This window comes from Aythya marila, assembly GCF_965140915.1.
Source record: "Aythya marila genome assembly, chromosome: 6".
Lineage (NCBI taxonomy): Eukaryota > Metazoa > Chordata > Aves > Anseriformes > Anatidae > Aythya > Aythya marila.
Window position 1 is genome coordinate 22,992,819 of NC_139047.1, and position 22,802 is coordinate 23,015,620.

Consider the following 22,802-nt stretch of genomic DNA (forward strand, 5'->3'; position numbering starts at 1 on the left):
CGTCTGGAATGCGAGGACTGCAAGGACAGTGTGGTCTGGGGGGGCGGGGGGGCACGGCGCCGGAGCAGGGGGGTGCAGGGGGGATGCTGCAGGGGGGGCAGGCTGGGAGGAATGGGGTGCCTGCACCAGCCCTGCAGCTCCTGCTGCTGGGTGCCCCCGGGCTGGGGGAGATGCAGATTTCTGTTTTTGGGGGGACACAGCAGGAGGCTGAGAGTGCATTTTGGGCAGGGTGATGGTGCGCACAGCCCCGTGAGGCCCCAGCGTGGGGAGGCACACGGGGGAGGCAGGCTGGGCACCCTGCTGCTGCGGGTGGCTCGGACACCCTGAGGTGGCAGGGCGGGGGGCTGCGGCACCACCAGGGCACGGGGACAGCAGGGACGGCCTCGGGTCTGCACCCACACACCCCGGCTGCAGCCTGCCAGCCGTGCGTCCCACACCCTGCACGGCACATCCCGTCCCCACGCCGTGCGCCCCATCCAACACCCTGCCTGCTGCCCCAGGCTGAGCCCGCACCCAGATGGGGGTGCTGCACCCCACAGCCTCCGTGCTGCGGCGCCCTGCTGCCCGCTGCTATACATAGGCCAGCCCTGCCCCGCCGAGGCGCTGAATGGAGCAGGCTCAGCCTTATCAACCCGGCGTGTCATCAGAGGGTATTTTTGGGGACAGCAGCTGCAGGCGTTCGTAACGCTCGCTCCCTGCGTGTTGACGCCGGGCAGCGGAGCTGGGGAAGCGGCAGGAGCAGGGTGCCGGCGGGGGAAGAGGCGTTGGAGCGAGGTGTGTGCGGGGCAGGGGGTGGCGGGGTGACTGGGGAAGGGGTGGCTGTGGGGGGAGAGGAGCCACCGAGCCATCGGGGCTGCCTGTGTCTGCCTCGGGGGGCTGCCAGGGGGTGGCCTGTGGGTCAGGGGGAGGTGGCAGGGATGTGTCTGCGTGGGTGCACCCACCGGGGTAGGGCTTGGGGCAGAAGCTGGCCCTCGGGGACGGGCTCTGTCCTACCTTCACCTTTGGCCCAGCCAGGGAATATTTGGGTTTCTCTTTACTCCTGCTCTCCCCGAGGGAGGCATGGAGGCTTCTGCCCGGCTTGGCCGTGGTGCAGACAGAGGCCAAAGTGCATGCTCGCCCCGGGGAGGCACCGGGCACGCTGCCCTGTGCCAGTGGGCACGGCTACCTGCAGCGCTGGGGGCAGAGGCAGTGCCCTCTGAAAGCAGGGCCCGTCCCTTCAGCCATCCCCTGTGCCCCCGGGGCTCGAGCAATGGATTTTGTCCAGTCCTGGCCTTGGCCACCGCCGGTGGGGATCCTGCCCGTGGGACCACCTCTTCCCGGGGAGCCCCAGCTCCCCTGCCCCGCTGAGCCCGGTGGGAAGCGCACGGATGTGGCCGGATGCCTCCAGCCCCATGACAGCCCCTTATCAGCACCTGTGCGCTGAGCCAGCCCAGATGCTGCAGGAATGCGGCCCTGCCACCACCCGATACTGCAGGAATGCCCCAGCGGGTGGGGACGGGCTCGTGCTGGGCCAGTCCTTCCTCGGCCGTCCCCATCCCCAGCACCCCGGGGTGCAGTGAGCGGCTGCCTGCGCCCCTCTGGGCAGGGTCCCCTCTCCGCCCCTGGGCTCGGTGGCTCCACAATGCTCCACGCCGGTCCCTCTGCCGCAGCCTGAGCCCCCTCCCTGCTCTCTGCACCCCCAGGCTGATGCTGCCCGCTGCCCTCCTGCCTTGAGCCGGCGATGGAGGGGCTTGGGGGAGCCCCCCGGTTCCTGGCCTACCCGCGCGCCTTCACGGTGCAAAGCGGCGCCGACGCCGTCCTGAGGTGCCAGATCGCGGGCGAGCCCCGCCCGAGCATCCTCTGGGAGAAGGACAAGGCCCCGATCGAGCCCTCGGGACGCTTCCACGTGGAGGCCGAGGGGAACGTGTACAGCCTGCTGGTGTCCCGGGTCACCCCCCGGGACAGCGGCCTCTACGTCTGCAAGGCCAAGAACAGCGTTGGTGAGACCTACGCTGCGGCCACACTCAAAGTGGAGGCGGGGGAGTTGCAGCAGGAGGAGGATGAGGAGGAGGAGGAGGAGGAAGGCTGCCCGGGCAGCCAGGCACCCACCTTCCTGGTCGGGCCCTCGTCGCTGCGGGTGTGCCGGGGGGAGGACGTGACCTTCTCCTGCCGGGTGTCCGGGCAGCCCTGCCCGCTGCTGGAGTGGGAGAAGGATGGGCACAAGCTCGGCGACCTCTTTGAGAGCAGCCACTTCGCGGTGGGGCAGGCGCCGGAGGACTGGCACTTCCTCAAGCTGTTCGGTGCCCGGCCCCCGGACGCGGGGGTCTACGTGTGCCGGGCACGCAGCGGCTCCCAGGAGGCCCTGGCTGCGGCCGTGCTCCTGGTGGAGCCACGGGCGACGGATGGGACCCCCGGGGGCTCCCCCTCCAACGGCCCCCAGCTGCTGGCCGAGCCACAGCCGCGGCGGCACCGGCACACGGGGTCTGACACCTGGGCTCCGGTGCCCAACGGGGTGCCAGGGGCCAAGGCGTTCGCTGTGAGCGTGGGGAAGCACGCCAAGTTTCGCTGCTACGTCACCGGCAAGCCCAAGCCGGAGATCATCTGGCAGAAGGACGGCAAGGCCCTGGCCCCGAGCCGCCGGCACCTCATCTACGAGGACCGGGAGGGCTACTTCATCCTGAAGGTGCTGTACTGCAAGCCCCAGGACCAGGGGCTGTACGTCTGCACCGCCTCCAACACGGCCGGGCAGACCCTCAGCGCCGTGCAGCTCCGGGTGAAGGGTAGGTGCGCGCCCCAGGATGGGTTTGTGGGGTCAGGGTTTGCCGGGCAGGCATCTGTGCATGCCGGGGCACCTGGGGAGCACGCAGCACCGTGGAATCCCTCCCAGATGGGGCTGTGGGACCATGGCTGTGGGACCATCCCCACCCCGCACCTCCCTTGTGCCCAGCACTGCCCCGCTCCCCGCACCGTGCTGGGTGCCCGCTCCTGCAGCCCCAACAACTCGCTGCCGAGGTGCCGGTGGTGGCATCCTTTTGTTTCCCCAGTCTGTGCTGTGCTTCAGCACGGGGAGGCTTTGCTTCCTGAGGCTCCGGGTGCTCCCCATACCAAATTCCTCCTCCCCAGCTGCTGCGACCCAAAATAGCTGTCGGGAGCAGGGGTCTGCCGTCTGCCACCCCCGCGGCCGTGCTCCTGACACGGGAGGAATGCGGGGGCCCTGCACACGTGGGAGCTCACACTCGGCGAGCAGGACGTGGGCGCAGCCTCCCGGGGGTGGGCAGGCTGGTGGCGGTGGTGCCTGGTGCCCAGGGAGGTGGTCAGGAGTGTGCTCAGCGCCCGTCTCTCCCGGCGGCAGAGCACCGGGTGCGGTTCCAGGTGCAGCTGGAGGACGTGGAGGTGTCGGAGCGGGAGGACGCGGTGCTGGAGTGCCACGTGCCGCTGGAGACCATCCCCACCGCCTGGTTCCTGGAGGACCGGGAGCTGCAGCCCAGCCACAAGTACGTGATGGAGGACCACGGCGTGGTGCGGCGCCTGACCATCCGCGACGCCCGCACCGATGACGACGGCATCTACCTCTGCCAGATGAAGGACAAGGGGCGCAGCATCGCAGAGGTCTCCGTCCGAGGTGACCGTTTCCCACCACCTCCTCCTCAGTCCCAGCCCTGCTCCTTGCTCTCCAGCCAGCCCAGCCCGCTCCCCAGCGTCCTCACACGTCTCTTCTCCTAGGGGTGATTGTGAAGAGGCTGCCGCGGAAGCTGGACGTGATGGAGGGGGAGAACGCGGCTTTCTGCGTGGAGACGCGGGAGGCGGTGGAGGGGATCTGCTGGAGCCACAACGGGCTGCAGCTGCACGAGACGCCCCGCATCGTGCTGAAGAGCTTCGGCAGGACGCACCTCCTGGTGCTGGTGCACGTCACCCGCGAGGACGCCGGCGTCATCTCCTTCACCATCGGGGAGTCACAGACGTCCTCCCAGCTCCGCGTCAAGTGTAAGGGCCAGGCTGCATGGAACAGCCCCGCACCCTCCATGCACCGGGGGCTGACAAGGGGGAGAGGTGGGATGGCTGCGGTGGCACTTTGGGGACAAGGTTTTGAGCATGGCTCTAGACTCGTTGGCAGGCTGCAGAGCCCCATCAGCGCCCCTGTGCTGCACTGGAGCACACCCCAGTGAAAAATGCTGCCTGGGAGCCCCCCTGCAGCCAACGCAGGCCGTGTGTTGCAGGTGTGAAGCGTGACCCCCCCAGCGCGCCGGTGGCGGCCCAGATGAGCACGGAGCAGAGCAACGCGGCCCTGCTGACGTGGTGCCCCGCGCCCGACGTGCACCACCGCCCGCCCAGCACCTACGTCCTGGAGCGCCGGGAGGCGGCGGGCGGCGAGTGGGTGCAGTGCCTCACCACCGAGCTGGCCGGCCGGGTGCAGGTGCTGGGCGACAGCGTGCCCCGCGAGGCCGACTACTGCTTCCGCGTCTGCGCCGTCAACAAGCACGGCCGCAGCGGCCCCGTGGAGTTCCCTGGATCCGTGCATCTCGGTGAGGGCGCAGAGCCCCTCGGGGACCCTTTTGGGGCTGTGGGGTGCCCCGCGTCCCGCAGCGTGGGAGCTGTGTGTGGGTGATGGCTGCTGGCAGGCTGCTGGAGCTGAGCTCCTGCTGTGCTGCAGCCCCCGCGGCTCGCCTGGAGAGGGGCTTGCAGGACGCGTGGGTGCGGGACGGCGAGGACGCACGCTTCTCCCTGGAGCTGTCGGCCTCGGTGCAGGGCGCCTGGTTCCTGAATGGCGTGAGGCTGGGGGAGGAGGAGGGTGGCCGGTACGGCGTGCAGCACTGCAGGATGGAGCACTCGCTGCTGATCCGGGGAGCACAGCTGGCCGAGAGCGGTGCCACGGTCACCTTTGTGGCCGGCGGTGTGCGGGACTCGGCCACGCTGCACGTGCAAGGTGAGCAGGCACTCACCCTGGGGTCCTGTGAGTGAAAGAGCAGCAGGTGGGGAGCTGCCCCTAATGTTTTTATCCTCTGCACCGGCTCCCAGCCCCGCCAGCCCACATTGCCCCGGTACCTGAAGCCCAGCGGCTCCGGGAGCTGCCGGCAGGGCTGCCGGTGCTGCTGGAGTGCGAGGTGTCCCCGGAGGGAGCCCCCGTCCGCTGGCTGAAGGACGGCGAGGCCGTGCCCCTGGACGGTGTTATCGCCATGCAGCAGGAGGGCTGCGTGCGGAGGCTGCTCATCCGCTCGGCCACCCCTGCAGACGCTGGCACCTACACCTGCGACACCGGGGACGACGCCGTGAGCTTCGTGGTGACCGTGACGGGTGAGCTGGGCACCGCGGGCATGAGCTTGGGTGTGACTTCATGTGTCCTGCCCCTCTCCTTATCCCCCGGGGTCCTGGTGGCAGGGCTGGGAGCTGCCACCACAGCAGCACTTGGCACATGTGGCACACTTTGAGTGCCCACACTGAGCCCCCTGTCCCCGGGCAGAGGCGCCGGTGAGGATCGTCAGCTCCAACGAGGGTTTCCCCCACGCCTACACGGCCGGGCAGCACGTGGAGCTGTGGTGCCAGCTGTCCCGTGCCGAGGCCACGGTGTGCTGGTACAAGGACGGGGAGGAGGTGGAGGAGGGCGAAAGCCTGGTGCTGGAGCGCGAGGGGCCACGGTGCCGGCTGGCGCTGCCCTGCGCCCGGCCGCAGGATGCGGGAGAGTTCGTCTGCGACGTGGGTGGCGACTCCGTCTTCTACACCATCACCGTGGCAGGTGGGTGCGTGGGGACACATCCCGGGGTGGTGCATGGCCAGAACCAAAGGGGAAAGATGTTGGTGGCATGTCAGAGATGCTCCTGGTGCATGTTCAGCAGCACACCCATTGGGCAGGGGGCTCTGTGGCAGCTTTGGTGTGTAAAACCACCGGGATTGACAGCAAACCGGGCAGCTTGCTCGGTCACCCTGCAGCCCTGCGGGCTGGCACCCAGCATCCCTGCACTGGGGTGTTTGCTGCCCGGTAAACAAAACCTCCCTCAAGGTCCTAAAAATAGTGGGTAGGAGCACCGGCACCTGGCGTGGGGTGACTCGCAGCTGGAGGCTGAGCTGACGGACAGCGTTAATTGCTGACCTAAAAATTAGTGGTTGCTTGGATACTGGCGATCCGGCCGGGTCTGCTGCCTGCACGTGGGGCCGGCACCACGCAGCGGGTCCCCCGGCCGCAGGGGGGTGCTGGCACGGGTGGGTGGCGGCTCAGATGGTAAAAGATAATGAAACCCGAAAAGGAGTGAAAGGCTTCCTGTTGCTGGCCCCAAAACACACAATCCTGCAGACGCAGGAAGGGCACGGGGGCAGAGGGAAAGCCTGGTGGCAGGGCAGTCTGAGGGCAGCGATAAAAGCACTCCGCAACGGCAGGAGGTGGCTGTGGGGGGAAGTTCATGGCAGGGGATGGAGGTGCACGGTGTGACGGGTGATAGGAGAGGCTGGGAGAAACAGCAAAATGGTAGCTGCTGGGAGGGGGAAGAAGGAAGGGATTTTAGCATGATGGAGACAAAATCACCCACGGAAAGGACAGGCAGTGGCTGGAGTGCTTGGGATGCAGGAGGCACCGTCCGTGCCGCAGCATTTTGGTGCACGGGGAGTTCAGCTCCTGTAACGCCAGGGAGGGGAAGCACCAGCTGCTGCAGCTCGGCCTTTCAGCCCGGCAGCTTGGCATGCCTCAGGCTCAAAGGGTCTTAGGGAGCCCGGCTCGGTTAGCTCGGGGCTGGGTCACCGGGTAACGGGTACCAGTGTCAGCGGGGCGCAAGGGTGCCGCAGCCTGGGGCTGTGCCCGCTCTGGCACGGGGGCAGGTTTGGCTGGGGGCAGTGGTGCTGCTGCTGTGGCACGCTTGGACTCCCCCAGGCATCCCAGCTATCCCCCGGGCTGCTGCAGCGCACGAGCCCAGCTGCCCACAGCCCCACCAGCTCCGGGTTTTCTGGTGGCTGCCAGGTGCTGGGGGTCCCTGGGACCATCGGTGTGGCTGGGGCATCGCCCCCTCCTCCTTCAAGTAGGGCTTCATGTGGAGCCCTCCAGGAGGTGGCTGTGGGTGGATTTGCACCGTGGCTGTGCTTCCTCAGCTTCAGAGGCTTTTGTTTGTGGGCCCCATTTCCACCTCTGGTCCCTGTGCTGGAGCTCTCAGCCCGTCTCACTCCGCCTGGCCCCGCCGTGGGCTCGCTGCCCGCTTCCCAAGGGATTAACACCGCCCGCTGCTCTGAGAGGGCTCTGGGGGCATGGGGAAATAGCGGGCCCAAGCAGGAGGTCGGGGGGTTTCAGGTTCAATGTCCCCAGCGACGTGATGGCTTTTAGCAGCCCCTCTGGGCAGGGAGCCGCGGGGCGTTTGATCGGGGCTCGGGGCGGATGCGGGCTCGGCGTGGTGCAGGTCGGCCCCTGCGAGCTGGCCGCCTGCCACTGCTGCCCTGCGGTGCGCTGCCGAGTGCCGGCACCGAGCCCTGACGGGGCCAAAAACCCCTCAGATGGTGGCAGATAGGACATCCAGCACGGGGCCGGGACAAGGGCAGGTCGCTGTGCCGGGTGCTTTAGTGCCAGCCGTGCCCCGTGCCGCCTGCGGCTGTGCTGAGCGCCTGTGGCACGGCCCTGGCCAAATACAGCCCGCTGCAATTGGGGACGTGGTGGTGGCAGCACCCGTGGCCACACAGGGGCCGCATCCTGACCTCCTGAAGGCTTCTCAGCAGGGTGTCCTGGGTGAGCAGGAGGGATGGGGATTGGCACCACACAGGGATTTACAGCCAGGCTGGGAGCTGGGGTGCCAGAGGGGTGAGAGCAGAGGGAGCCCCGGGGCAGGGCAGCACAACGCTTGTGCCATGCAGGACATGGATCAGGTGGTGGCTTCCAGCTTTAAAAGCAGTGAGCAGGCGAAACCATTGCCCCACGCAGGGGGTTGCATTGCCCCACCGTCAGCTCGGGTTGATCGCCCCGTGCTGAGCCCCCTGTCCCCGGGCAGAGGCGCCGGTGAGGATCGTCAGCTCCAACGAGGGTTTCCCCCACGCCTACACGGCCGGGCAGCGCGTGGAGCTGTGGTGCCAGCTGTCCCGTGCCGAGGCCCCGGTGTGCTGGTACAAGGACGGGGAGGAGGTGGAGGAGGGCGAAAGCCTGGTGCTGGAGCGCGAGGGGACACGGTGCTGGCTGGTGCTGCCCTGCGCCCGGCCGCAGGACGCGGGAGAGTTCGTCTGTGACGCGGGCGGCGACTCCGTCTTCTACACCATCACCGTGGCAGGTGGGTGCGCGGCACAGGGGCACCCTGCCCTTCTCCTCCTGCCCTTGCTTCCCCCTTTATTGTCTGCACTGTCTCCCTGCTGTCCCACTGCAGGATGCAGCAGCTGCAGCTCCTCGGCAGGGCCAGCTGCTCCATCTCCTGCTGGAGCAACCCAGAGTCCCCACAGCCCACCCTGTTTGTGGGCCAGGCATGGGGACTCAGCCCCAGCCCTGATCCTCTTGGTTCCCCCAGCCCCACCAGCCCGCATCGCCCCGGTGCCCGAAGCCCAGCGGCTCCAGGAGGTGCTGGCAGGGCTGCCGGTGCTGCTGGGGTGTGAGGTGTCCCCAGAGGGAGCCCCCGTGCGCTGGCTGAAGGACGGCGAGGCCGTGGAGCCCTCCGAGACCGTGGCCATCCAGTCGGAGGGATGCCTGAGGAGGCTGCACATCCCCACCGCCGTGCTGTCGGACTCGGGGACGTACACCTGCGATGCCGGGGACGATGCCACCAGCTTCAGGGTGACTGTGATCGGTGAGCTGCTGGGGGTGACATGGGGCATGGGGCTCACGCACTGCCTTGTCAGCGCACTGAGCCCCCTGTCCCCGGGCAGAGGCGCCGGTGAGGATCGTCAGCTCCAACGAGGGGGCCCCCCACGCCTACACGGCCGGGCAGCGTGTGGAGCTGTGGTGCCAGCTGTCCCGTGCTGAGGTCCCAGTGTGCTGGTACAAGGACGGGCAGGAGGTGGAGGAGGGCGAGAGCCTGGTGCTGGAGCGCGAGGGGACACGGTGCCGGCTGGTGCTGCCCTACGCCCAGCTGCAGGACACAGGAGAGTTCATCTGTGAAGCTGGGGACACCTCTGTGTCCTACCACGTTGTGGTGGCAGGTTGGTGGCACAGCTGGGAAGGCACAGGGGAGGGGAAGCTGGGCTGTGATGTGCGCCCTTTGCTCCTGGCCTGCAGCGGCTCTGTCCCCATGTGCTGGGCGGAGAGGCTGTGACCAGCACCTGCACAGCCCCTGGATGGGGACACAGGTGAGGGTAAGCAGTGGGTGTAGCAGCGTGGCAAGCAGCTCTCACCCTTCCTTTGTGCCCCTCCAGAGCCACGAGTCAGGATCCTGCACCCCGTGCAGCGCTCGCTGGAGCTGGCAGTGCAGGCGCCGGGGCGCGTGGAGCTGCGGTGCGAGCTGTCCATGCCTGACGCCCCCGTGCGCTGGTTCAAGGACGGGCTGGAGGTGGACGAGTCCCACAACCTGCGGCTGCTGGCGGAGGGCGCCCGGCGCTGCCTCCTCATCCCCAGGAGCAGCGCGGAGGACACGGGCGAGTACATCTGCGAGAGCAAGGACGAGGCCGTCTCCTTCGACATCAAGGTGTCAGGTCAGCGGGGAGCAGGGAGCAGGGAGCCCTTCCCAGCCCGGCTGAGGCTGACCGGCTCCTGCCTGGAGCTGTGGGTGCCGCTGTGCTTGCAGAGCCCCCGGTGATGATCCTGCAGCCGCGGAGACCTCCCCCCGTTGTGAAGGCCTCCCCGGGGGACACGGTGACGCTGGCCTGCGAGCTGTCCCGCGCGGACGCGCCCGTGCGCTGGGCCAAGGAGGGCGTCAGGCTGGAGGCTGGGGGCAGCCTGGTGCTGGAGGAGGAGGGCGCCCAGCGGCGCCTGCTCATCCCCGCTGCTCGAGCCGAGCACTCCGGCAGATACGTGTGTGATGCTGGCGATGACACGGTCACCTTCACCGTCCAAGTGTCTGGTGAGCGAGGGGCTGGGGCATGGGAGCTGGGCGTGTGCACATGGGGTGCCATGCACCCATGGATTTGGGGGGCTGTGGTGGTGGGTGGTGGGGTCCTCCCCTCAGCACCCTGGCCGTGGGCAGCCCCCTGGCACGGCTCCCCACGGGCCAGGCCTCGCACGAGGGGCTCCTGGCCGTGGTTAATGGTAGCTGTGGTGCTGAGCGGTGCCACAGCCCCCCCCGTCAGGATTCTGGAGAGGGACGCGCTGCTGACCCGCCGGCGCTGCCGGGCCATGGAGGACCTGGTGCTGGAGGTGCTCCTCTCGCACGCCCACGGGGAGGTGAAGTGGTACAAGGACGGGGAGAAGCTGCAGGACACGGGGCACGTGCGGCTGGAGGAGGACGGGGCGCGCCGCTCGCTCGTCATCCTGGGTGCCACGGGCGGGGATGTGGGGGAGTACCTCTGCGACACCCGTGACGACAGCATCACCTTCTGCGTCTCTGTGGAAGGTGAGGGGGAGCTCCCTCGCGGGACGGCACCACCCACGGCTGCAGTGGGTCCTCCCAAGGGTGCACTGGGTGCTGGCAGAGGCTGAATGCTCAGGATGAGGCGCAGGGAGCCTTCCTCTGCCCCCACCCCGCAACGTCACCCTGCAGCCGGAGCTCCCGGTGTCACACCGCGTCTCTCTCCAGCCCCAGAGCCGCCGGTGACCATCGTGGGGAACACGGGCGCCACGGAGCACCGCTGCCTGGTGGCCGGGGAGGACCTGGTGCTGGCCTGCGAGCTGTCCCGGCCCGATGCCGCCGTGCGCTGGCTGCGGGACGGCCGGGAGGTGCAGCTGGGGGAGCGGGTGCAGGCGGTGTCCCGCGGGGCGCTGCGGGAGCTCACGGTGCGGGCGGCACAGCCCGGGGACTCGGGGTGCTATGTCTGCGACGCTGCCAGCGACCGCATGGTGACGAGCGTGGAGGTGGCAGGTGAGAGGGCGGGTGTCCCTCGCTCCCCGGGTGCTCCTGAGGTTAACCCAGTGCCGGAGAGGGGAGGGGACAGCTCTGTGACCTGCTGCTGGTGGCAGGGGACAGGGTAGCAGCACCAGGGGATGGGGGGAGCCCTGTCCCCAAGTCCTGCTGGAGCTGTCGGCGAGGAAGGGGCATGTCAGGGCCGTCAGACGCGTACCTCCTGGCTCCCCAGGCAGGGGCTGGTTAAATTTATCCTTGGCCGGCTCCCAGGCGCCTCTCCTCCTGCTCTGGCTGCCAAGGGCTGAGCTCAGCCCCAGACTTTATCAGCTGGGGATAGCGGGCCGTGCGGGTGGGAGGGGGGTGGCGCAGGCAGGTATCCCGGATCCCAACAAGGCGCTTGGGCTGGGGAGGGGGTGGAAATTAATGGCCCCGACCCAGCAGCTGGGCTGCCTGTGCAGGGGGGGATGCAGGAGCGGGCTCTGTCAGCATTCCTGCCTGGGGCCCCGTTGCTGGGGGGAGCTTAGCTGCCAGACGTGGCCAGCCTGCCACAGACACCCCCAGTCAGACCCGCTGTGACCCACAGCAACCCCCAGTGTCTCAGGCACCCCACAGCTGCTGGCACTGTCACCCCACTGCCCCTGCTCCGTGGTGATGTGCTGTGGCACTTCAGCAGTCCCCACCATCAGCAGCACCACCCTGTCCCTGTGCTGGTCACTCCTGACCCGTGCCACGTCCCCTGCTCTCCACAGCACAGCCCGTGCGCATCCTGAACAAGGAGGAGGCGCGGAGCCCGCTGGAGGTGCTGGAGGGGGACAGCGTCACGCTGGTGGCCCGGCTGTCCCCGGAGACGGCGGTGGCACGGTGGCAGAAGGACGGGCAGACGCTGCGCTCGGGTGGGCGGCTGCTGGTGTGCAGCGAGGGCCCTGCACGCAGCCTCACCATCAAGCAAGCGGAGCTGGGCGACGCCGGTGTCTTCCTCTGCGATGCTGGTGACGACGAGGTGAACTTCACGCTGCACGTCAAGGGTAAGCCTGCAAAGATGTCCCCCAGGGGGCAGGACCAGTGTTCCTTGTCCCAACACCAAGCTGAGCCCCTGCTCCCTGTCACAGAGGCGCCCGTGCTGTTCGTGAACAAGCAGGAGGAGCGGGAGAAGCTGCTGGTGCTGGAGGGCGGCAGCGCCGTGCTCTCAGCTGTGGTGTCCAAGGAGCGAGCCGATGTCACCTGGCTGGGTCCCCAGCAGCACGTGGTGGCCGGCGAGCGCTGCCAGCTGCGGCAGGACGGCCGCGTGCACAGCCTGGTCCTCTGCAACGTGGCCAAGGAGGATGCTGGTGTCTACACCTGCCTGTCCCCTAACGACCAGATGCAGTTCGACGTCAGTGTCAGGGGTGAGCATCGCTGGGGGGGATGCACCGCGGTGCAGGGTGGGGAACCTCCTGCTGATGCATGGGCCCGGCTGTGCAGAGCTGCAGGTGAAGTTCCTGCGCGGCCTCTCGGACGTGCGCGCGCGGCAGGGCGAGACGGTGGTGCTGTGGTGTGAGCTGTGCAAGGCCAGGGGCGACGTGGTGTGGCTGAAGGACGGGCGGCCGCTGGCACCCAACACCCGCCGGGAGGTCAGGGTGCAGGGGCGAGAGCGCTCGCTGGTGCTGAGCCGCGTGGGGCCCGAGGATGCCGGCGAGTACTGCTGCGAGTCCAACGACGACCGGACGCTGGCCACGCTGACGGTGCAGGGTGAGCACCAGCCCCCTGCACAGGGACCCCCAAAACTCCTGCACCTGCCCCGTGCCGGGGGGCACCCGCCCTGACGCCCCCGCTGCAGTGCCCAGGGTGGTGGAGATCATCGCGGAGCTGCACAGCCTGACGGTGCTGGAGGGGGACGACGCCACCTTCAAGTGCATGGTGTCCCCCGAGGACGTGGCCGTGGCGTGGCAGCTGAACGGGCAGCCCGTGGTCCCCAGCGAGCGGCTGCTGGTGGCCAGGAGCGGGCTGTGCCACAGCCTCACCATCCGGCGCTGCCAGCCGGCCGACGCGGCCACCGTGACGGCCAACGCCGAGGGGCTGCTGAGCACGGCCCGGCTTAGCGTGCAAGGTGAGCGTGAAGGGGATGAAGGGACGGACCCGCACGGGCAGCCCCGGGGCCGCACGCTGACCCCGTGCCCGCACCTTGTCCCTGCAGAGGCGCAGGTGCTGTTTGTGCGGAAGCTGCGGGACGTGGTGGCGGAGGAGGAGCAGGACGCGTGCCTGGAGGTGGAGGTGAGCCACGAGGCGGCCGAGGTGCAGTGGCTGAAGCAGGGCATCCTCCTCCAGCCCAGCGGCAAGCACCAGCTGCAGGAATCAGGGCGCCGGCGCACCCTCACCATCCGCAGCGTCAGCCCCTCCGACCGCGGCACCTACCGCTGCGAGAGCCTGCACGACCGCACGCAGGCCAAGCTCAGCGTGGAGCGTGAGTGCCGCCGGGCCCCGCGGGGACAGGGACGGGGATGGGGGCACCTCCTGCTGCAGGGATGCTGCAGGGAAGGGCTGTGCTCGGACAGGGAGGTGGGCAGAGGGATGGGCAGAGGGAAGGCAGCTGGACGTGGGACTTGCTCCAGCAAGGTCTGGGAGATGGAGGATCAGGGGCATGGGTGAGCACCGCTCATCAGCGTGGTCCCTCGCAGCCCGGAAGGTGTCGATCCGGAGGCCTCTGGCAGACGTGGAGACCTTCGAGAAGGAGACGGCCACCTTCCTCCTGGAGCTGTCCCACGCTGGCGTGCCTGGTGTGTGGGCACGGGGCGGCGTGCGGGTGAAGCCCAGCAGCACGTGCCGGATCAGTGCCACGGGCTGCACGCACAGCCTGACGCTGGAGGGGCTCACGCTGCAGGACTCGGGCACCATCACCTTCACCACCGACACCCTGCGCTGCAGCGCCCGCCTGATCGTGAGGGGTACGGCACTGGGGGACACGGGGACACAGCACTGCCTGTCCTCCAGATGGGGAGGTGGCAGCGCTCAGCAGGGACACTCCGGGCACGTGGGGAGCTTGCCCATAGCGGTGCCTGGAAGCCCTACGATGAGATCCCCAGGCACCGCTCCACATCCCTGCACCCCAAAGCCAAAACCTTTCTCCCCTGGAGCACTCCACCCTGTGTCCTCTCCCCTCAGAGCCTCCCATCACCATGCTGAAGCTCCCGCGGGATCAGGGGGTCCCGGAGTCGGGGGTCGCCACCTTCGAGTGCGAGCTGTCTCGCCCCACCGCCGAGGTGAAGTGGCTCAAGGTGAGCGCCCACAACCACCCTGTCCAGGCTGACAGCAGCACCCTCATCCCCCAGCTGGGGCTGTGGGCAGGGCGGGGGGGACACACAGCCCTCCTGACACTCCTTGACCCCTTGACAGGACGGCAGGGAGCTGCGGCCGGGGCCCCACTGCCGCATCTACTCGGTGGGTCGGCGCCGCCTCCTGCAGCTCAGCTGCTGCGAGCTGCCCGACGCCGGGGTCTACACCTGCGATGCGGGCGACTGCCAGGCCTCCGCCACACTGCACGTCCACGGTACGGCCCCTGGGCACCCTCTCTCCTCCAAGGTGCTGGCTGCCCGCCCGGTCCCAGCACCCTGCCCCTGTCCCGCAGAGCACCAGGTGCGTGTAGTGCAGGAGCTGCAGGACGCCCGGCTGCGGGAGGGTGACAATGCCGTCTTCACGTGCGAGGTGTCCCACGGGGACGTGGCAGGCGAGTGGTTCCGCGACGGGGAGAAGATCAAGGTGTCCAGCACGGTGAAGATACGGCAAGAAGGTGCCGCATGCACCCCGCACCGGGCAGCCTGCGTGCCCCGTTTTGGGGCTGGGAGAGCTCCGCTTGGTGTGGATTGTAGGGCCGGGCAGGGTCCCAGCACCCTGCTTACTGCGGTGCCCATCTCCACCCCCCGCAGGGCCCCGGCACTTCTTGCTGCTCTGCGCCGTGCGCCCTGAGGACGCGGGATGCATCCGTTTCGTGGCCAGGACTGCCACCTCGGAGGCCAGCCTGCAGGTGGAAGGTAGAGTGTGCACGGGGTGGCCGGGCTCCAGCGCCGTGGCGGTGACATGGTCGGCCCGTGGGGTCCCCGTGCTGATGTCCCTGCCCCGTGGGGTCCCTGTGCTGATGTCCCTGCCCCGTGGGGTCCCCGTGCTGATGTCCCTGCCCCGCACGCCAGCGCTGCCCATCAGGATTGTGAAGCCGCTGCGGGACAAGACGGTGCTGGCGCGGCACAAGGCGACGCTGGAGTGCACCGTGTCACACGCCCGGGGCCGCGTGCGCTGGCTGCGCGGGGACACCGAGATCTTTGCCGGGGACAAGTATGAGATCTGCAACCTGGACTGCTACCGCACGCTCATCATCCACCGCGTGGGCCCCGAGGACGAGGACTCGTACACCTGCGACGCCTTCGATGACCGCTCCACCGCGCGGCTCCTCGTGGAGGGTGAGCGGGGAGGGGGCCCCACGGGGACGGGGTCACACTGGGAGCCCCCAGCGGTGACCCCACGGCCTCCCTGGCTCCTGTGCCCACCCCTGGCACCCTGCCCTCACCCACCGTCGCTTGGAGGGGCTGATGCCTGGGGTGGTGCCTTGTTGGGACACCCTGTGTGTGCCCACTACCCCCACGGATGCTGACTGGCTCTGTGCCCGCAGGGAGCTAGGAGCCGGGATGCAGCGCGGGGGCTGCGTGCAGATGGACGGACAGATGGCAGTGCTGGGAGACGGGGTCGCATTTCCCCTGGGACACACAGACACAGGGAGACCATCTCCATCCTGCTCCGGCCCCATGGCTCTGCATTAAACAGCCTTTTTTTTCCTGACGTGGCTTCTTCCTCCCCAGCGCTGGGTCCCAGACCAGCACAGCCAGGTAGCAGGTCCCCACGGGACACAGGCCTCGGGGTCCCTCTCCCCCCTGCCCCCCGGCGCAGCCCCCACCGTGGCACGCCGGCTCCGAAAGGCTCTTTACTGTGCGGCCGTGGCCTCAGCAGCGTTTGGCACATTTACAAAAGAGGCTGGGAAGGGGGACGGCGGCGCGGCGCTGCGGACACGGCGTGGCAGAAACATGCAGCTCCTGGGGCAGCAGCCGGGGATGAGACGGCACCCCGGGGTGGGGGGGGACACCCTGCTCTGGTCCCACTGCCGTCCTGCCTGCGGGGAAGTCCTGGCTCACTCCGTAATAAATTAATACAAATCACAGCAAGAGAAGTATGTACAAGGCGGGAGCCTCTGTCCGCAGCAGCGCTCTGGGCAGGGGCTCCTGCCCTGCCCCGCAGAGGTGCTGCCCCCAGGCCCCCCCAGCCGCTACAAAATCCAGTCGCCAGCAGCACCGCGATGGCCTCTGGTGCTGTGGGGGTCCCTGAGGCAGCCTGGCCTCACCCAAAAGCTGCATCCCTCGTCCTGTCTCCCACCAAAACCTTTGAGGGAGATGTACGTGGTGCCCCACCAGCGCAGTTCATGCTGGATGGGTGCCGCCTGCTCCCCGGTGCCTCCACCCCATGGCACCATCCCCACGGGGACCGCTGGGCCCAGGCAGCTGCTGCCCCAGGACTGCCCTGGTCCAGCCCAGGAAAAGCGAGGAGGGGCAGGCAAAGCTGCTCTGGGGGCAGGAAGGGTGGCTAGGGCAGGGGGGCCCTAAGGAGGCAGGTTTTGGGGAGCGCTGCCCGGGGGCTGCTCTTGGGGCTGGGGTGGGATGGGGCGCACATGCTCGGGGGTCACTCGGGGTGAGGGCTCGGAGAGGCGCTCTCTGAGACAGAGACGCGGGGCACAGGCACTTGGGGAGTTGCTGTGGGGGCACGACGGGGAGGGAACAGGCACGGGGAGCTGCTCTGGGGGACGGGGGGCTCGAGTATGGGGAGGGAGGTGTGGGGGTGCAGGACGAGCCTGGGCCATGGAGAAAGGCGCAGCAGAGCCGCTCGCACCGCGCCCCACGAGTCCGCGGGTGCTCGTGTCCCCAGTCCTTGGAGTCAGTCCCTGCCCAAGGGTGTCCCCAGCACCGCTGGACCCGCGGGCATCCTGGGCTCGCCTAGCCAAGTCCCACGCTGCCCCGACAAGGGTCTCCGTCCGCAGCCTCCACTACCCCGGGGCCGCACATGGCCGCCCGAGGCCGAAGGAGCAGCCCCGCGTGTCCCTGGGGTCTGCGGGAGCGGGCTGGGGTGCTGGTGTCGCTCGAGGTCACCGGGTTGGCTTATACCCGCACAGCGGGGCCGGAGCCCGTGGTGAGGGGCACGGTGGAGCTGCAGTCATAGTCCAGGTCCACCACGGCGTGGGAGCTGGCCATCAGGCTGGTGAGGGACGGGCCCGTCTGCCGCTCCCGGAAACTCTGGATGTAGCTCTGCGTGGGAGAGGGGGCAGAAGAGAAGGTCAGGGGGCTCTGCTCCCGGCCCGCTCCATCCCGCGCCACCCCAGCCCACCCCGAGCTCTGCCAGCCCCCAAACCCAGCGCCCCCAGCCCAGCACACGCTGCTGGCCCTTGGGCACCTCTCCCCTTGCGCCCCAGCCCGCCCGCGTGGAGAAGGAAGGGGCGGCCGAGGCCCGGGGAGATCTCTACCCTGGGCGCGGGACTCACTGGGGAGAGCACGTCCCCATCGAAGCGGCGCACGGGGTTGGGCTTGCGGCGGTAGGCGGGCTCGGGCGGGTGTGCCTTGTGCTGGTGTGGCGGCGGGTGGTGGGGCCGCCGCTTCTTCTTCTTCTCCTTTCGGTCCTCCCGCTGCTTGATGCGCATCAGCTGCACGCGGCGCTGCTGCCGGCTGATGATCACTGCGGGGCAAGGGGGGCGGTCAGCGCTGCACCCCAAAACACCGCGTCCAGCCCCTCCCCGTCCCCGTTTTTACTCCCCCCTCCCCGTCCCCTGCGCACCTTCAGTGTGAGAGTAGCCCTCGGCCGTGACCTTCCACTGGACCAGGACGCCCAGCGTGGTGAGCAGCGGCCAGACGCCCAGGATGACCCAGCTGTACCAGCACACGGGGCGCGCCGGGGCCACCTTGATGCGCTCGTAGATGTACTGCACCAGGAGGAAGAGCTCGATGAAGTAGTCGACGGTGACGGTCATGATGGCGCTGCCGAAGACGGCGGTGGAGAGGGTGGTGAAGAAGCGCTGCCACTGCAGGGTGAGCACGGCGAAGAGCATCCCCACGCCCAGCAGCAGCGCGATGGGGATCCAGACGGTGGGCGGGTGGTAGAACTGCTCCATCACCACCAGCGTGGCCACCGCCAGCAGCAGCCCCAGCAGCAGCCCCACCATGAAGAGGCCGACGCTGCGCACCAGCATGGTGACCAGCCCGCACAGCACCCCGATGCCCAGCCCGATGCCCACCGACGCCTCCACGCTCAGCTGCGTGTCCAGCACCCGCTCCTTGTAGCACAGCATGAAGATGATGATGGAGCCGAACATCAGCCCCGTCAGGAACATGACGGCCTTGAAGCAGCGGTACCCTGCGGAGAGACCCCCACCGTCAGCGGGGCCACGGCCAGCCCCACGCCCCACCGCCTCCACAGGGACCACGAGGGCAAATATTGCCTTTCCGCCCCTCGCCCCGCTCTCTGCTCGCCCCGGCGGCTCACCGAAGAAGCAGTAGATGATGCCGAAGAGGCAGCACATGGCGCACACCACCGAGGGCACCACCTGGTAGCGACGCTCGATCTCCTGCTGGCAGCTGTGCGCCCACTCCTGGCCCGTGTCGTGCGGCGGCAGCAGCTTGAAGCGCAGCGTCTGCACGGTTGCAGTCATGGCTCTGGGAACTCTTGGGGATGGCGTCAAAACCTCCGCTCCTGCCCCATGGCTTGCGGGCAACGCTGCGCCCTGGCACCGGCTCCAGCTGGAGAGAGAGAGGGGGAGAAAGGGGATGTGGGCACCGCTGGCAAGCGCTCACTGGGCTGGGGAGAAAGGGAGCTGGGGAACAGCAGCAGGGCCGTGCTGCCGCCCTGGCGCCGAGCAGGAGCTGGCCATCGCCCAGAAGGTGGCTGCAAGGATGCTGCGTCCCCGGGAGGCCGTGCCCATCCCCGGGGAGCTTTGTGGCTCGCGTGCTGCGCCTCGTAACCCGCCCGCAGCTCCCATTTCCTGCCCCCGGCTCCCGCGTGTCCTCTCCCTGCTAGATGAGAGAGACTTTTACTACCTGGTATTTTCTGCCTGCGAAGTAATTATGCTCAGTAATTAAGTCACCCCTCAATCTTCTATTTTTATAGGCCAAACAGATTGAGCTCTTAACGCTTGTACTCTAAGGCATTTTCACCAATCCCCTAATCATGTTTCTGGCTATTTTTCATCCCCGCTCCAGCTCCTAGCGTCCTCAGAGAACAGCAGGTCCCCGCACCAGACCCAGCCCTCCCACGCCGACCTGCGGGGGCCCACGGGGAGCTGCTGCCCCTTCCCCACGACCCCACGCACCGCTCCCACATAGCCCCAGGGCTTCCCCCAGCGTGGGCACACCACAGCCACGCTGCCCACAGCCGTGCCAGGACACTGAGCAGGAGGACCCGGGGGCCCCCGCAGTGCCTCCACAGACGGAGGGGTCATAATCCCTCGCAAAGACTGATCCAGCTCCAGCCTAAGCCCAATTAAGCCTGCTGTCTGCCTGCTCCCACCTGGAGGCCGCTCCAGCATCTCTTTGTTCCCCTGGTGCGCTTCCAGGCTCGGTTTGTTTGGGATCAGCCTAATGTCACCACTTGTCCCCGCGCCAGCTCCGTCCTTCCGAGTGCCACGTTACAGCAGTCAGCTCGGGGCCGGCCACAACAGCAACCACCCCACCAAGTTACTGGGAAGGGCCCGGGAAGAGGGCACAGGCTGCAATTACGCCACGTCTCCCCCCCTGCCCTGAACACAGGCAGCTCACGACGAGGCGAGGACGCCCTCCCACGCAGGACCTGCGGTGACTTCAGTGCCTCTCTGTCATCTCTTTGTGGGGCCGGCACGGGCTCGGGCTCTCCAGCAGCAGCCCCAGCTGCCAGTGCTGCCGCCAGCCTTGCGCCCTGTGCTTTAATCCCCCCGAGGCTCCACTTTGTTCCTCTCTGTGCATGTCGCCTCCTCCCCAGGGCAGCAATCGGGCACATTTCCTTGCTGCCCTCTCACCCCATCCTTGCACCACTGGATCCCACTTCCACCAGCCCCTTTATTTGGGGATAAACCACGGTCGGGCCAGGCAGGGCAGGGCAAACCCTCCCGGAGCAGGCTGCGAGGGAGGGCTGAGCACAGCGCCTAATCCCGGGGGGATCAGGGGGGCTGCCTAAGCCCCTCTCTCCATCCCGGGGGAGGACGCTAAGCAGGATTGGACTTTAACCGCTGAGCCCGGGCGCGACGCCCGATGGCGCGGTGCGGGGCAGGAGGAGGGCAGGCAGCCCCGCGCCCCCTGACCCACGCGTGGCCGTGCCCCCGGGGGTCGGGGCGCAGGCAGCGATGCAGGCAGCACTGCAGCGGCTGCGGCGCCCATTGGCGCGGGCAGTGTTGCTAGGGGAGCCCAGCGCCTGCTCATTGGCGCCGGCAGCGCTCGCCCACCTGCTGCCACCCCACGGGCCCCCACGCTGCCCCCGCTGCCCCTACAGCGCCGTGCCCCCACAGTGCAGCCCCCAGCCCCCTGCAGCCCCCTGCTAGGGCCTCGCTGCCCCACGCCTGTCCCTGTTCGGCTCCCCCCCGGCCGTGCCACACAGCCCAGTGCCCCCCGCCCTACTGGGGGCCACGCAGCCCCATCCAGCCCCAATTCCCACGCGTGGGCACCCCACGGGGGGGCACCCCAAAAGCGTCCCCATCCCAATTTAGCCCGGCACCGGGCTCCGGCTGCCGCGGGCACCACGGGCGGGGGGGCTGCCCCCCGGCCCCGCTCCCGGGGGTCCCCACGGGGGTCCCCACGGGGGTCCCCACGCGCGCCCCCCGCCGCCCCCTCCCCGCTGCCGGCCCCCCGTTGTGCTGGGCGCGGCGTCGCTCCGCCAGGGCCGCAAGGGCTGCCGGGCCGCCCCGCTCCGCCCCGCTCTTTGTTCGGCCCCGGGGCCGCCGCCAGCCCCCGGCCCGGCTGCACCGCCCCGCCCGGCGGCACCCCCGGGGGCACCGGCACCGCCCCGGCACCCAGCGCACCCCCCCGGGGGCCGCCCTCCCGCCGCCGCCGCCCCCCCGGGGGCCGCTCCCAGCCCGGGGGCCGCCGCCCGTGCCCGGTCCCCGCTCCCCGCCGCCCCCCTCCCGCCCGCCCCCCTCCCCCAGCCCCGCACCTCCGCTCCCGGCCCCGCAGCGGCGGCGGCCCCGCGGTGCGCGGCGCTCCCGGCCCCGGGCCCCGGCCCCGCGCATGGTGCTGAGCGGACAGCTCCGCCTGACGTCACGGGGCGGGGCTTGGGGAGAGGGGGCGGGGCTTGGAGGAAAGGGGGCGGGGCTTGCGGGAGGGGGCGGGGCTTGGCCCGTGGGGGTGAATGGGGTGGGCAGTGGGGTGGGTGATGGGGTGGGTGATGGGGTGGGTAGTGGGATATGCCCCAGGACACGTGCTGGGGAGTGTCGCCATGCTGTGTGCACGGCGTGGTGCTGCTTGTGTTGCTCTGTGTGCTGTGCAGGGTGCGCCTCGTGGCCTTACACTAAAAGGCAAGAGGTCTAGGTTAGAGGCTAGGAGGGAATTCTGCACTCGGGGTGATGGGGCACTGGGGCAGGCTGCCCCAAGAGAAGCAGTGAGCAAGAGAAGCAGAGAAGCACCAGGTGCCCCATCGCTGGAGGTGTTCAAGGCCATGTTGGATGAGGCCTTGAGCAGCCTGATCTAGTAGGTGGCATCCCTAACCAATGGCAGGGGGTTGGAACTGGGTGGTCTTTAAGGCCCCTTCCAACCCAACCCGTCCTGTGATGCTGTGATGGTGGGAGGTGGCTGCACAGGCTGTGGGCCCTAGGCTCTGTGCTAAGGGGACAGAGCGGTGCTGAGCACAGGGGGCACAGTGCAGGGCTGGGGCGTGAAAACTGCAGGGGTACAATACCTGGGGCGTGCAGGGAAAGACACACTATTGACGTGCATCGTAGCTGCAGGGCACACATGGCCCCACAGTACAAGGTGGCCTGGCCCAGGGCCATGGGGAATTTGACACACAGGGCGTTTAACAAAGCAGGTTAGGTGCACATCCGGAGGCTGCCCGCCCCTGCAAGAGCCCGGCAGAGGCAGGCACAGGGGGTAAATGGGAGAGCACGGGGCTCTGCAGGGACAGAACCCCCCTGGGCTTGCATCTCCCGGCTGTGGCTCTGAGACCCCCGGGCACGGCCCCTCCTGGCAGGGAGCAGGCTCTTGGCAGTGACAGCCGTTCCCTGGCAGCCCCCCGCAGCCCCGTGCCAGCCCGAGACAAAGCGCGGAGCTGCAGCTGGCAGGGGCTGCAGGGGCTGCCAGGGGAACGGCAAAGCTGCCTGGGGGCTGCTTCCCCCCAAGAGCTCCTCGGGGCTGTGCTTGGGTCCCTTACCTCGGCCACTGCCTGGTGTGTGGGGAGAGACGGAGCCTGGAGCTGCAGGGAGAGCACGGCTGGAAGGCTGCGAGGGCAGGGGAGGCTGCCCCAAGACTTGTCAGCTGGCACGAGCCTTGCCGTGCCCATGGCTTTGTCTCCATTCAGCTTTCCTAACTCAGAGTCCTGTTTGTGAAGGCTTCGTGCTCCTGGCCCCTACCTGCAAGCCCAGATCAGCAGCAACACTTTCAGAATGACCCCTCCCTGCTCCCCTTTTCCCATCACAAGTGTAAAATTATCAGGGTTTGTGTAAGGCAATCGATATTAGCTATTTTAATCTGGGAAGGAAATCAAAAGTATCTATTTCTATTGCGCTTCCTTGTGTACAGAAAACAAAGGCAACTCTGGCTGTTTACAACCACGCTTGCTTTCTGGCCGTTTCCCATGGAAAATCTCTGCTCATTTCTGCATCTCTTCCCTCTTGGCATCTCCCAGCCCTGCCGTGCTCCCACTGTTTGTGTTTTTGATGTGCTCTTTGTTAAGCTGCTCTCCATGTGGCTGCCTCTGCCTCCTGCTATT

The 22,802-nt window shown here is 68.4% G+C and overlaps 2 protein-coding genes across 2 annotated transcripts; one reads left to right on the forward strand and one right to left on the reverse strand.

Moving 5' to 3' along the window:
- The first annotated feature begins 713 nt into the window (after positions 1–713).
- Positions 714–16,166, forward strand: OBSL1 (obscurin like cytoskeletal adaptor 1). The gene is made up of 27 exons (XM_082763229.1): positions 714–774; positions 1,683–2,759; positions 3,332–3,601; positions 3,703–3,963; positions 4,197–4,502; positions 4,631–4,903; positions 4,996–5,271; positions 5,438–5,710; positions 7,935–8,207; positions 8,439–8,714; positions 8,794–9,149; positions 9,240–9,555; positions 9,648–9,923; positions 10,137–10,412; positions 10,596–10,877; positions 11,609–11,884; positions 11,969–12,244; positions 12,321–12,587; positions 12,676–12,945; positions 13,033–13,299; positions 13,514–13,780; positions 13,998–14,110; positions 14,229–14,382; positions 14,461–14,622; positions 14,759–14,863; positions 15,020–15,286; positions 15,496–16,166. Exons 2-27 carry the CDS (start codon positions 1,721–1,723, stop codon positions 15,501–15,503), a joined length of 7,185 nt encoding a protein of 2,394 aa, XP_082619355.1. The 5' UTR covers positions 714–774; positions 1,683–1,720; the 3' UTR covers positions 15,504–16,166.
- Positions 16,167–16,361: 195 nt separating this feature from the next.
- TMEM198 (transmembrane protein 198) lies at positions 16,362–21,123 on the reverse strand. Its single transcript, XM_082763076.1, has 5 exons — positions 21,033–21,123; positions 18,402–18,655; positions 17,697–18,272; positions 17,407–17,597; positions 16,362–17,173 (listed from the first exon to the last, which is right to left on the reverse strand). Exons 2-5 carry the CDS (start codon positions 18,565–18,567, stop codon positions 17,027–17,029), a joined length of 1,080 nt encoding a protein of 359 aa, XP_082619202.1. The 5' UTR covers positions 18,568–18,655; positions 21,033–21,123; the 3' UTR covers positions 16,362–17,026.
- Positions 21,124–22,802: the final 1,679 nt, after the last annotated feature.